Source organism: Dermacentor silvarum, chromosome 1 (assembly GCF_013339745.2).
Source record: "Dermacentor silvarum isolate Dsil-2018 chromosome 1, BIME_Dsil_1.4, whole genome shotgun sequence".
Classification (NCBI taxonomy): domain Eukaryota; kingdom Metazoa; phylum Arthropoda; class Arachnida; order Ixodida; family Ixodidae; genus Dermacentor; species Dermacentor silvarum.
The window spans coordinates 155,450,701-155,464,903 of NC_051154.1; the positions used below are offsets into that span (position 1 = coordinate 155,450,701).

At 44.5% G+C, this 14,203-nt stretch overlaps 1 protein-coding gene across 1 annotated transcript; it reads left to right on the forward strand.

Moving 5' to 3' along the window:
• The first annotated feature begins 8,240 nt into the window (after positions 1-8,240).
• LOC119431283 (uncharacterized) lies at positions 8,241-12,463 on the forward strand. Its single transcript, XM_037698786.1, has 3 exons — positions 8,241-8,252; positions 8,999-9,386; positions 12,207-12,463. The coding sequence occupies exons 1-3, from the start codon at positions 8,241-8,243 to the stop codon at positions 12,461-12,463; spliced, it is 657 nt and encodes a 218-aa protein (XP_037554714.1).
• Positions 12,464-14,203: the final 1,740 nt, after the last annotated feature.

Sequence of the window (14,203 nt, forward strand, 5' to 3'; positions counted from 1 at the left end):
CTTACTGTCATTGCAATAAAATACAGTTTCGGTTGCAGCGTTCGATGGTGGCATCATCAGAAGTTGTAACAATTGTATATACCAATCAGGCGGCTTGCACTGACGAACATTATCTGTATATATATATATATATATATATATACAGAGAAGTAGAGGCGCGTATGAAGCGGTTTATTGGCGTTGTGGCTGGGGTCCGGAGTTCGGCCGGGGTTCAAAAGGTCCGGACCCCGGCCGAAACGTCAATAAACCACTTCATACGCGCGTCTACTTCACTGCGAATATTTACCCGGACCCAGAATCGCTTTTTTCTGGTATATATATATATATATATATATATATATATATATATATCAGTGAAGTAAAGAGTAACCGGAGCCGGCACAGAAGTAGTGCAAAAAATAGACGCACGTAGGAAAAACAGAACAAGACTTTACTGACGTTTCGGCCGGGGTCCGGCCTTCATCAAGAGTGATGAAGAGTGACTCTTGATGAAGGCCGGACCCCGGCCGAAACAGTCAGTAAAGTCTGGTTATGTTTTTCCTACGTGCTTCTTTTTGTTGAGCTATATATATATATATATATATATATATATATGACAACAATTATGCTACCTGCCACAGGCGATTTCTAAAAATTCCGTAAAACTTAAAAATGAACACCCTGTATATGAGAAGAAGGGACACAGATGGGTTTGATTTTTGTTAATCATGACCATGTAAAGTCAACAGTCAATGAAGCCGTTGAAATGGAAACGCAGATAATAGTGAGGAAAAGGGAATGAGGAAAATGAAAGACGTCGAAAAAATAATTTGTTACCGGTGGGTGCCGAACCCATACACAAGGTGTGCCAACTATTATGCACCAAGATTTTAAAATGTGCAAATGACACGTAGCTGCACAGAACCGCTGTAATGTTGTTTGCGGTCGCTTGGAAATACTGAGATTAGTTTTTGCATTCTGCCTAATTACATAATTGAGTTAAATAATTAATGAACTTCTCAAATATTTTAATAAGATGAAAAGTGTCAATGAGAATATTGTAGAGCAATAGGAAAAACTCCCGATATAGCTTTCCGTTTCTCAATACGTGCTACATGAGGGCGTTTTTCCGAGCGTTAAAGAAGTCCGTGAATATATGCAAAGTGCCTGGAGCGGCCAGTCGCTCTCTATTATATATATGTAGATTAGTCGTATCATAAGAAGCCAGCAAACCATGACACCTAGGACGGCATAGGAACCAGTATCTGCAGTTATTAATTGAATTAAAGAAATGGTAAACGGAAATGAAGGTGGATGTAAAAACTACTGGCCACAGGTAGGATACGAACCCACTTCGCATTACGCGTCCAATGCACTTACCAGTTGAGCTACCACAGCACCGTTCCATTGACTTTCATTGCAATTCATTTATCATTTCTTTTTTTAATTAAGAACTGCAGATAATTTCCCCTATGCTGTCCTAGGTGTCATTGTAGAATAGTTAATTGTTGGGCTAGTTGGTTTTCCATAACTGAACAAGTAACTCAGGGCGATATAAAAGACAGACACAAGAAAGGGAGAAATAAAGGCAAGCGCTACTCACAACTGTTTAGTGCAATGGAAGGATTGTACATACATATATATCCTCTTGTCACGCATGCGCAGACCAGACAATAAGAAAGGCACGTGTACATTAAAGACGGTTGCGCATGAAGTCAAATTCGGCATCAAGTAAAGAGATAGACGGCTCACTTACACACCGATCTCTGTTCTACTTGATAAAGAAGGCCTCCAGTGCAATACGAGAAGAGGCATTGCCACTCCTGCCCAAAATTGTAGTCTCATAAAATCGAGCGTCACACCCACATGCGGTAACATGGGCCACCAAATTCGCGCCCTTATCCTCCTTATCCTCCTCTTTGTTCATTTTTTGCGCATGTTCCCTTAAGCGGTTGTTCACGCAACGTTCAGTTTGGCCGATATACAACTGCCCACAAGGGTGCAAGGGGATGGCATAGACAACCCCTCTGGAGCACTTCACAAAGAGCTTCTCGTGCCTAGTACGGCAGCCCTGCCTGCTCTCACAGCAAACTCGAGAGCACAGCTTCGAAAGCTTATTGGGCGCAGAAAAAACAAGAGGTATACCGTGACGGTTAGCAACCTTTTTAAGGTTGTGTGACACTTTGCGCACATAAGGTATTACCTCCGGCCTCAACTTCGGTCGTTGGACCTCTGCTCTTGCCCTTCGTGCTCCAAGCTTTACTTTTTGCAACAAAGACTCGGCTAAAGCGTTGACGACTGCGAAAGGGAAACCAGCTGCCACCAAAGTGGGCTAGTTTCTCAAACAAAGTAGGCCGCCTTTTGGCAGCTGGTTTCCCTTTCGCAGTCGTCAACGCTTTAGCCGAGTCTTTGTTGCAAAAAGTAAAGCTTGGAGCACGAAGGGCAAGAGCAGAGGTCCAACGACCGAAGTTGAGGCCGGAGGTAATACCCTTATGTGCGCAAAGTGTCACACAACCTTAAAAAGGTTGCTAACCGTCACGGTATACCTCTTGTTTTTTCTGCGCCCAATAAGCTTTCGAAAGCTGTGCTCTCGAGTTTGCTGTGAGAGCAGGCAGGGCTGCCGTACTAGGCACGAGAAGCTCTTTGTAAAGTTCTCCAGAGGGGTTGTCTATGCCATCCCCTTGCACCCTTGTGGGCAGTTGTATATCGGCCAAACTGAACGTTGCGTGAACAACCGCTTAAGGGAACATGCGCAAAAAATGAACAAAGAGGAGGATAAGGAGGATAAGGGCGCGAATTTTGTGGCCCATGTTACCGCATGTGGGTGTGACGCTCGATTTTATGAGACTACAATTTTGGGCAGGAGTGGCAATGCCTCTTCTCGTCTTGCACTGGAGGCCTTTATCAACAGAACAGAGATCGGTGTGTAAGGGAGCCGTCTATCTCTTTACTTGATGCCGAATTTGACTTCTTGCGCAACCGTCTTTAATGTACACGTGCCTTTCTTATTGTCTGGTCTGCGCATGCGGGACAAGAAGATATATATGTATGTACAATCCTTCCATTGCATTAAACAGTTGTGAGTAGCGCTTGCGTTTGTTTCTCCCTTTCTTGTGTCTTTCTTTTATATCGCCCTGAGTTACTTGTTCAGCTAGGTGTCATTGTTTGTTGGCTTCTTATGACTAATAAAAATCGGGTCCCTCGTTTTTTTTTTCTTCTCGTATATAAATAGTATATGATTGGTGACTTGCTGAAAAATCAGAGCCCCTTATAAGAGGTCGTTATCACACAAAAAATAAGAAAATCACAATAGTAGGAACGTATTAAAAGTTAAATTGGTTGCAGTCAACAATTACTGAATTATGACACATTACTTGTATCTTACTTTCCTGATAACACTTTATAACACCATACAAATGAAGCACATTTGGCTCTTTAAATTCGTTCTCGGCGGCTGAAAGTGCACTGTAGGGAAGAACGGTGTCGTAATCTTTCAAAATCTTGTGCACCAGATCGTGGTTACGCAAAGCCGCAATTCTCGCGTCTTGGTGTGAAGCGCAGCGCTTTGTTGTTTGAGCTTGGAGAAGGCTTTAGGAACCATTGCCCTGACTTGCCTGTCTGATTATGCTCACTTCCTGCTGGTCGTGCTCATCGTACTGCTGCGTAACACAACGAAATTCAAGTGCTCAAAGGTGCATTACCGTTCGTGATAATCAGTTGATCAAAAAAGTACTAGATTTACTATTGAACATTACCACACACAATACGTTATCGACCGTTTACAAAATTACAAATGTGTAATTGGTGACAAGTAATTTATTACATGTCATTTATTAAGCAGAAGTCTGGTTTCATTAAGTGAAAAACTGAGCCCGGCTTTAGAAAACAGTTGGCAGAATGATTTTCTCTGGCTGTCGACAGTGTTGTGAAAAAGAACGAGAAACAGGAGCTCTTTTGTATCAAAAATACGCAGAATGCAGACCGTAATTGCGTTTTGCATTTTCATCTTACTTAGTGCCTAAAATTAGAGAAACCCTGACAATTATAGTTTGCTGACAATTAGAGTTCACGCAGAAGTTAACACCACGGAACAGGGCGTCGGCCACTGTGCTCCCTTCCTTCGCTGTCAAGTGAGTAATGAGACCACCTTTCACATTATCTCTCTAACTTCAGCCACGAAATAACTTCAGCGATGAACGCATTGATTTGATGCTGTGAAGCAATTTTTAGGTTCCTGAAAGATATTAAGGTACATTGCCATGTGAATGTGATGTCGGAAGCAAATGCGCAGTTGAAAGTGCCAAATTCGTTCACCTGAAAACAGCATACAATACAATATACAGAGTGCTGCAGGAATGCTGAAAACATTAAAAATGATGTTGCACCTTTTGATAAATCTCGGGTTTTATAATTTGTTGAAAAAAGGAGTAGGCAAATTAGAGGTCGGAGAATTTCACAAAATACTGATGTTTTCAGCAGTAATGGTACTTAAGGGTATGAACGAAAAGCATATCGTTTTGTTGTTTCGCCATATTCCCGAGATTTCGCCCGGTAGAAAGAGCTTTGATGCTAGATGCGAAAGTGCTTAGCCTACACCAAGATTACTAACACCTATTCCAATGTTCTTCTTTCTGGGGTTTTACGTGAAAAAACCAGTTCTGATTATGAGGCACGCCGTAGTGGAGGGCTCCGGATTAATTTTGACCACCTGGGGTTCTTTAACGTGCACTACAACGTAAGCACACGGGCGTTTTTGCATTTCGCCTCCATCGAAATGCGGCCGCCGCGACCGGGATTCGTTCCCGCGATCTCGTGCTCAGCAGCGCAACGCCTTAGCTGACTGAGCCGCCGCGGCGGGTCTATTCCAATGCTTCCTGATAACAGAAAATTTGGATGAACCGAAGGATCGGTAAACCCGGCCCTTGGGCCCCAACGCATGAAGCTCTTGGTTTCCGGGTCCCTGCCTGTCACGGTCGACCGGATGAAGGGCGCCATCTGTAATCGATTCATTTTTACAAATCAGGACCTACGTGAATACAAAACTTTATTGAGAAACTCTTCTAAGGTAATTGCTGCAGTTTCTGTTATTTAGAAGTCTTCTAAATGGATAATTACCAGCGGTATTTTTTTTCTGTACTCAAGGAGACAAAGTTGGTATAAGGGGTCTATGAAATTCTGTTTTGAGATAACTGCACCACCATTTTGTCATCAAGTCAAACAGTCAATAGAAGCCTATGGCTGCTCGCGATCTGCTGTAAGACGACACCAAAAAAGAGCAGATGAAATCTTACTGGCAAATGTTATGCATCGTGCCAGAAACTGCGCCGAAGGTCTTACACAAAACGGCTTCTGTGCTTCATGAGTTATTGTTTACGCAAGGTTAGTATGGCAAAATCTAACTTAGTGCGCACTGCTGGGCTAGTGATGCCATAATTTAAATTTTGTAACGTAGTAATAAGGGGCAACAGTACAAAGAAAGAGTCGGACAGGCCCAACCTCCAAACTAATTTTATTTTACTATCCCAGATAAGTCATACAGAAAGCGCAAAGGCGCGGGAACAAGGAAACACGAAGAAAAAGACAATAAAAAACTGCTATGTTTGTCTATAATCACGCATACAAGTTAAAAGAAATTGTCCTTAAAACAGCATTTTCTGATTTTCTACGTAACTGGCGTAAGGCTATAGTTTGAACGCTTTCCGACATCTAATGTTTGGTGAAAATATCTTGTGAGCGTGTTGACATCATTTGCCTATAATGCTAGTACTCGTAAGCAGTGGTTCCAAAGTGGATGTTCTGCCGCCCTAGCAACCCTAGCGCTAAGCTCTAGCCGAGGAAGTCGGTTCCCTGAAGCCGACTGAAACGCTTCTGTGTGGTAGCGTTTCCTCACCACCTTCCGTTTTGGCGCCCACCATTCAATGCGGCAATTCGCATAATAGTGGCTAGGATAAAGAGGTGATCGCCGGGATATGTCATCTACTGCACTCTTGCAAGATATCCTTTTTAATACTGACCCTAGTGTCGCCTGAGCACTTATATGAACCACGTGAGCACTCTATTTCACTAACGCAAGGCAATATACACTCCAATGAATTAAAATAAATTTCATTTCACCCAAGAAGAAATAAAAGATTGTCTTCATTCGCGATGCGTGATGCGTGATTGTCTTCATGTAGACTGAAAGGCTTTTCATGCGTGCTGAGTCAAAAGAAGCCTGTTTTGGACAACCATTAGGGGGGTAGATTCACCACACGTGTTGCTGCAGAAGCTGCAGTTTGCTGACGGTGATGGTTCACTAGCTACGGCATTGTGCCACTGAGTGCGCAGTAGCGAATTGCCTTCCTGGCCGCGGCACCTGCATTTCGATTGGGTCTCAATGAAAAACGCTTTTGCACTTAGCTTTGCGTTGTAGTTAAAGGGACCTCAGGTAGTGAAAATCCATCACGAGCCTTTCCCTACGGCTCCCCTCGTAGCCCCAAGGTCTCCTTGGGCCCACAAGCGCTGAACCAATAAATCAACCAATCACACTTAAGCACGAGGTTGGTCCACTCGAAGGCCGTCTACTGACAGGTACTAAAACTTTACCGAGTATACTCGGTAGAGCTTTTACCACATTTACTGCAGCACAATTCAGATCTTAGAATGCAATATTTTCTAAGTGGGTAGTTCTCATGAAAGTCGTTGTGGTCACGCTGAAACTAAGCCTAGCCGGGTTTTGCGTTCTTCAACCCTATTGTACACGTTACGGGGAAAAAAGTAACCGATTACAAATGCAATAACTTCATTCGAAAATATTATTGATTACAGTTACCAGTTACTTCCCCGTAAATAATTGAGGAATTACTCAATATTAATGAATAACTAAGTCCTCCGCAGTGGTTCGCGCCCGCCACACGGATGTACGGGGCGCTAACGGAGACATTCCGGCCACGGCAGTTCGAGGGCGTGCTTCCCGAAACATCACGCCGAAGCAAGCTGTGACTTGTGCCGACTATGGCATTCCGCCCGCATCTCGGTTTCGTTTATAGGAATCCGCATTAACATGTGTACCGCTGTATTCGCGTATTGTCACATGCGTCATGCCTCTCTGCCCGACAAGCGTGCTAAGTGGTCTTCGCCATCGAGATATACCAGCACCTGTTCAAGTCATGGCCAACATCTGGTCGAGCGCTAAGAGGAAGAGACAAGTATTTAGCTCCCGGGTTTACCTTTGCGAACATGCGCATTAGCGTGGCTGCTGCGAAGCACGATCTCGGGCGTTCTACTGTAGTGTTCGCCAAATTCCGGTATTCAAAGGTGCGTCGATTGTTACAGCTTGTGTCGTCAATAAACGGATTATATGTCACTGGTTAATAAAAAATGTATTTCATTTAGACTGTACATTGCCGAGTGAAAACAAGTAATTGAGTAATAAACCTAATTAATTACAACAAATTAATTGCATGTATTTCGTTATGTACAAGTCTGGTTTTTAGCACTACTTGTGTTTTGTTCTGGCGCGCCGTGTACAAATATCCCATCCGTGAAAAGTCAGAATTCTTGAACAGCACTGACTTTGCAGTGCCTAAGACACTGCTATCGTTGGTGACAGGTTTTTTAAAGCGGATGAAATCTGTCGCAAGCTCACTACAGACCCACAGTGGCCTTGATCCGAAGCGGTGGCGCACAAGCGCCGCTTGACGATTATCGCACCCGACGCCCTCTAAAGTCCTTCCGCGTCTGCGCCTTTCGCCTTTCGCTGACAGGAAAGCGGAGCCCACCGTGGCGGCGTTAACCAGCCAGAGCACATCGCCGACCTCAATCGCCTTTCAAGAGATGCGCTCGCATTTCCTTACGTTTCCTTTTATTTCTCTTTCACGGAGGTTCATCTTTATTCTTGGCACATTTCGGCCATTGTTCACAAGATTCTTCACCCCGCCGCTTTCTTCTTCTAACCTTGGTTTTCGCTTTCGCGACTGTCTGCCGCTTACTGTTTCCTTTTAATTCACAAACTGCCGGCAGGAGCAAGAAAAGAAAGGCCCGCACTCGCCTCCTCATTCAACAATAGTATCCCGGCACGCTTCAAAGATGCCGATCGGTGCGTGGTACATGTCGTGACGAGAAAATTTTGTTTCTGCAGTAAAGAAAGCCTCGGCGAATCAGCAACGGCGGTCGTATTTTCGTATATAAGCCACTCCACAGAGGCACTGGGCATCAGAACAGTTTTAAGATCGCTAGAAGCAGCTCGCAGCTTCACACGGAGGCCTGCTTCGCAAATCAGTATGCAACCTCTGGTGAGTGGAGTACGCCAAACAGCTTTGCGGACTACGTCTCAGGACTCTAACAGCTACTACTGCTCAGTGGTGGCTTCTGGCTTTCCGCCTTATTGAGAAGTATGCGAAGTGGCACCGGAGTCGATGTAGCTGCGACGTTCTCAGAATAGTTGATGTCTAAAGGTATAGATACACCCTTATAATTCTTTAGTGTAACATAGTCATCCGCAGAGTGGCGTCGTGATCTGTACTCATAGCACGCCTTTTTTAGTTTCACCATGTGTTGTATACAGACAAGTGGCATCAGCGGAATTAGCATGGACCTCAGCTTATTCCGCTGACCATTCCGTAATTGAAAAAAAAAACAATTCGGTACTTTGCACTGCATATTTAAGTATTCAGCTGAAATTTTCTTTTCGCAGAGTGTCTTGCGGTATTGTGGACGTAATTTTGCTAGATATTCCTGTCAATTATTCAGTGAAATTATTGCCACCTGTCGACATTTCTTGTTTATCTGAAAGTTTGAAAGACTGACCACAGCCTCACTGTATTTCCTCAATGTTTTACCCGTAAAAATTAAGACAAAAGCGCTTCAGTGGCTTATTTCAATGCATGTAGCCACGGCTCGATTAGTTCGACTTGTGGTTCTGTTAATGTTCAAGACAAACTTACGCCATTCATGGCGTGCAAGAAATACGAACTGATCATCCGCAAAAGCATGTCGTGAACCGTTGTGCTCAACTCGTATTTGCATTGCCTTGACGCAGAAACTGCTCACGTTGACCACCGTCTTCCTGGGATTCTGCTCAACTACGTCTTTTGGCGGAGGACACAGTGCCCATGGCGGACGGGCTATCATGTCTCGACGCTTCAAGACGGGATCCGTGTACCTGATCAAGAGCCTGCATGCTGTGCCCAGTGCGCAGAAAAAGCGACGTGGTGGAAGTGGTAGCTGGAAAGCCGGCGGCGGAGGAGGAGGAGGGGGATGGAAGGGAGGTGGCGGTTGGTCTGCTGGAGGTGGCGGAGGCTGGGACATGGGTGGTGGAAATGGTTGGTGGAAAACAGGCACCAGTGGTTGGAACATGGGCGGTGGAGGAGGAGGCTCGAAGGCTGGAGGTGGCGGTGGAGGCGGCGGCTACGGTGGAGGAGGGGGTGGTAAGCTACTCTTAAAACATGCCTTGTGTTCCGGCAGGTTGCGGAACTATTTCAGTGCCATGTAAGTTTATTTTGAGCAAGCCTAGAGCAGGAATGCTTGGCATTGAGGAAGCCACTGGCATTTCATTATAACCTCAAGATCGGTCTTGATATTTGTCTCCAATACCGTAGTGCGTTTTCACATAAGAAATTTCAGTTCGTGGAATTATGTTAGAAACTTTAACACTCACAGTATGATGATTTACTTCACCTGGCCCACTGGAAGAGAGAAGAGAGAGGGAGAGAGAGAAATGATGTATATGAAGGCAGGGAAGTTAACCAGAGGTAGTTCAGTTGGCTACCTTGCACCGGGGAAGCCCACTGGAATAGCCGGATGTGAAAAGAAGAGGAGGGACTGATAAATATAAAGCCAGCTAATATTTTTGTCCTAGTATATCGTAACAATGCCGCCTGGGTGCAGTCGAGCCATTTAAGTCTGAAAGAGGCCCAATAATGGCATGGTCTTTGACTGTATTTAATTAGCTATACTAAGCATTACACAGTCAGTATTCATTTTAAATTGGGTTTAGAGTGAGTTTTTACCTTAGCCATAGATAGTGAATATTAGCCAATATCTGAAGTTATAGACACTTTAAGGGTGCCGTGGCATGGGCACTTACACATTTATCTACTTAAACGCTTTAGCTCCAGTGGCTATCGACTTGGGAAGGCCTATCACGCCCACGAACAGAGCAGCGGGTTTTCAAGCTCTGGTGAATGAACGGCAACTGGCTTAACATCTGCATGCAATTTTATGCAGAACACGCGAGTGTCCAACCGTCTGTAGGGTGGGCTACGCTGACTGGATAGTCCTTGCGCAAACGTATTTTCTAAGAATCGTCTGAACATTCCGCCTTGCGATTTGCGAGAAAGCGTGGAATTTGCTGCTCCAGATCATTAATTTGTACATCTAAAGAAGGCATAATCATGTAATATAGTTGAGCCGTGTGTCCCGCTTTCGTGCCGAAACGTATACACAAACACTACACGGCATATTTCTCGCTTCCGCGGTGCTTTCCCATCTGCTAGCGTACATTCTCCGTCCCAGTTATCTTAGGCGAGCCTGCATGCCCGTCTTACTGCTTAAGCTCTTAATGGAGTAATGATATAACGACTAGCGACAGAAGTTTTACTTTTAATCGAAAGGCAATATTGGCATAGTCCGAGGTTCGCAATCCTCACTGAATATACTTGTAGGCAGTTGCGCCAGCCCTCTAACAAAACACATTCATGCGACTGTGTTCAACTGCTCGCGTACTCGATTCTACAGATTGAGTTTAAGATAATGAAGTGCTGCTACTGCGATATACACTAAGTAATTGGCCTGCTCGAGTGGGAGACTTCAGTAAATACTTGATACTTGACCTAGTGATTGAAGTTATCGAACTAGCTTGATGTTACAAGTGTTCATGTGCTCTTTACGGGAGGGTGAGTTACAACACATCAGATGCTCGATATTGTGGACTATAGCCTCACGAGAAACCTGGCATCACAAATTTTTGACGTTGTAGAACGGCGAAATATCTCTGCAAAAATCAGTATTATATTTTTTCTTCGTCTACATAAATTAATGGAGCTGTTATGTTTCTCTCAGCTATTATTAAAAGCGGGAATTTCCATTATAGATGTAAGGCGTGATGTTTTTAGATTGTGTCTTTATCACAAATTTTATCATTCTGCTCCTAGTACTTCGATCAGCCATCATTCCAGTGCACTGTCAACCTTACCGATTACGCCGCGAAAAATCTGTGTACCCTCCGCCTGCCCGGACCACAGCGCACCTTCATTCCTTCTTTGTGAAGACTGCCCGGGACTAGAATGACATTTCCGCCGACGCCTTGCACGACTCCCATCCAGATCATTTCAAGGCTGCCATTGAGTTCACATTTCACTGAAATTATCACCCATCTCTCATGTAATACCCCCAACCGGGGCCCTTGAGGTATTCATAATAACATTATATTAACAATATTATTATTATGTGCCAAATTATGCAGGACATGCACACTGTCGATGCAAAAGTAGGCGGGGGTACTTTCCAGTCTGATATGGCCTATTTCTGCAGCAACATATCCTACAACAACTTAAAAACGCGTTTCAGTACAGATGCCCATATGAAAGTGATATCTCTGTTTTCCCCCCGTTTGCATTTATACGATCTGCTACGTAAGAAGAGGTCCACGCATGTGCCGTATAGCGCTCTTCCAATGGAGTCCGAATTCGAAAACGCTTTTGCGCCGGAGATTTGGGTGCACTTGCAAGACCCCCAGGTGGTCAAAGCTTCCAGGTGACAAAGCCCCAAACTACGGTGTTTCTCGTAGCCAGCAACTGGATCCAAAAAAAAAATCCCTGTTGTTTAAATTAAACTATTTTACACCACAAAGCAGGACTAAAGCAGATTTTCAACAGTTAAATTGTAAATCTGTCATCGTTAAAAGAAAATTTTTGAGGAACGCTCAGTAGTATGTTTTTATTTGCTGAAATTTCCAAACATTAGTTAAAAATACGGGACATTTGTCTAGCTAATCACAGTTTTGAACGAAGTAACATTAGTAATGAAAATGGGAACATTTAGAGCGAGCATAACAATCAATAACAATTAAGCCAAGTCTTGCCCATCCAACATTCTCTACCATGTTCTTTCACATTCAGCTATGCCAGTGTCACTCGCTCTGATATGAAATTGGACGCCGTTGCTAGGTGCTGAGGCCAAGATGACGCTCGGAATTTCGACTTTGTCGGGAGTGTGTTTATCGTTCACTAGTTCTTTTTTCGCCGTAGGCGGCGGCGGTGGTGGCGGCGGCGGTGACGACCTCATCGTCATCCAAAGCGCGGACGCGGCTCCTGACCCCGGTATTACTGTAGAATCTGATGGCGGTGGAGGCGGAGGCGGCAACATCGTCGTAGCTGAGGGTGGTGGCGGTGGTGGCGGGGGCGGCGGCGGCGGCGATGTCGTGATCCAAGCAAGTTACAGTGGCGGCGGCGGAGGAGGCGTCGACTACGACATCGGTGACGGTGGTCCCTGGTGGAACCGCTAGCCGGGCCACGAACATTCCGCTACGCTCCCGTGTACAGACTGCTCATCTTTTCTGCCCTCTAACTGCCTTGTCACGAATTGTGCGCCGGTTTTGTTGATTTCTTTTGTTTGTCTTTTTGTTGTTTCGCTTTATTCTTCGGCGCAATTCGCAAGTCTTGTTTCGTGATATACATGTGTGAATGCATCATCGGTGTGTTTAATGGTGTGCGTTTGACCCTCTCGGCACAATTCTTAAGCCAAACTCGTATATTTCTTACCATTGGGAAAGATGAAACCGACTCGGACGACATGAAGTTTCTGCGCCAGAAAAGTTGACCTGATTACTGGGTGGGAGTAATTGAGCTTTCCGCTGTGCGGTGAGGGGCTTTTTCGTCAACGTATAGGACGACACTCATGGTTGAACCGAGTTTGCAAAATCATGCTTTGCCGCTATGCCGCATTAGCGGACCACCCGTGTACTAACGTTGGTTTAGAGCACATTAGTCACTTGAGGAATTCAATAAAGTGTACAGAGAAAAATGTGGGTATCTCTTGATTTGTACGTTCTTGACTGCTCTTCTGGTACATTGGACTGGTTAATACCGAGCTCCAACTAAGTTTGGAGCGATGCCGAGCCTCTTCAAACTGGAGTCAGAGAAAGAGTGCACGAGCCGAACGTGCTAGTGGCTCCCAGAGCAACCGGAGTAGCTACGGGACCGAGTTTTTTTGGACCTCGGTCGCACTCCCAGGTTGAAGGTGCCTCCGAGCGCTGTGAACTAGAATCCGGCGCTCTGAATTAACAACTTGCGATTGTGTTCCGAGCGCTCAATTTTGACCAACGAAATGTAAACCGCACCGCGAGAGCGCTCCAGAGCGATTGAAAGCGACCAGTCGAATGTACCAGTACTTTCTATTATCTGGAAGCAGTGCAGTCACCCTCTTCCATCTCTCCCCTTCTCCACATCTCATAGGAGAATTCCCCTTCAATTCACTCTTACAAGAGTAATACTTTCAATTGGTAAGTTTCAGGATTGGTAGTGCTACTAATCTTAGCCCTCTACATTCTAAACACTTCGATGTTCTTTAGCTACCACATTTATATATTATATTAACCACATTTAGCTATGTGGTTAATATAATTCGGTACAATACCTCCTTCTTCGCCAATAGATGGCTCAGATTGTACAGTGAAGTCGCTACAATTTTGATACCGTCAATAGACCTAGTGAAATGCTCGAGACAAAAACAATTTGCTCGTAGACCATACCTCTAATACATCCATTTAACACGGCCCCTAACCTTTCTTTCGTCTCCCCTTTCTCAGCCAGGTGTTTTAAAAATCGCCTCTGTGTTTCGAGGGAACGCAACATTTAAATGTCAAAGGGAGAATGGAATCAGCCATGAATCATAGTGTCCAAAAAGCAGATTGTCCATCCCATTTCTTGTGCACCAAGGCTGGTTAATCGACCAAGAGCTTCTTCGGAGAATAAATGCCCTGGTATTTGAGTGTTTGTTCAATTGTCCTTTCGTGACAGTAAGTCATGAAGGGCGCGCGCAAGCAAATACAATGCATGGGGTAATCATTTTTAAGTTTTAGATAATTTTTCAAATCGCCTATGGCAGATAACATAATTATTGTCCCTGAGCTTGATTATTCGAAGAGGAGGAAATTACTATATAGCACGAGAAATCGGAAAACATGTTCAACTAACTAGCAGAAATTCACAAATTACCTTGCTAATTAATAATTGTACAGCACATA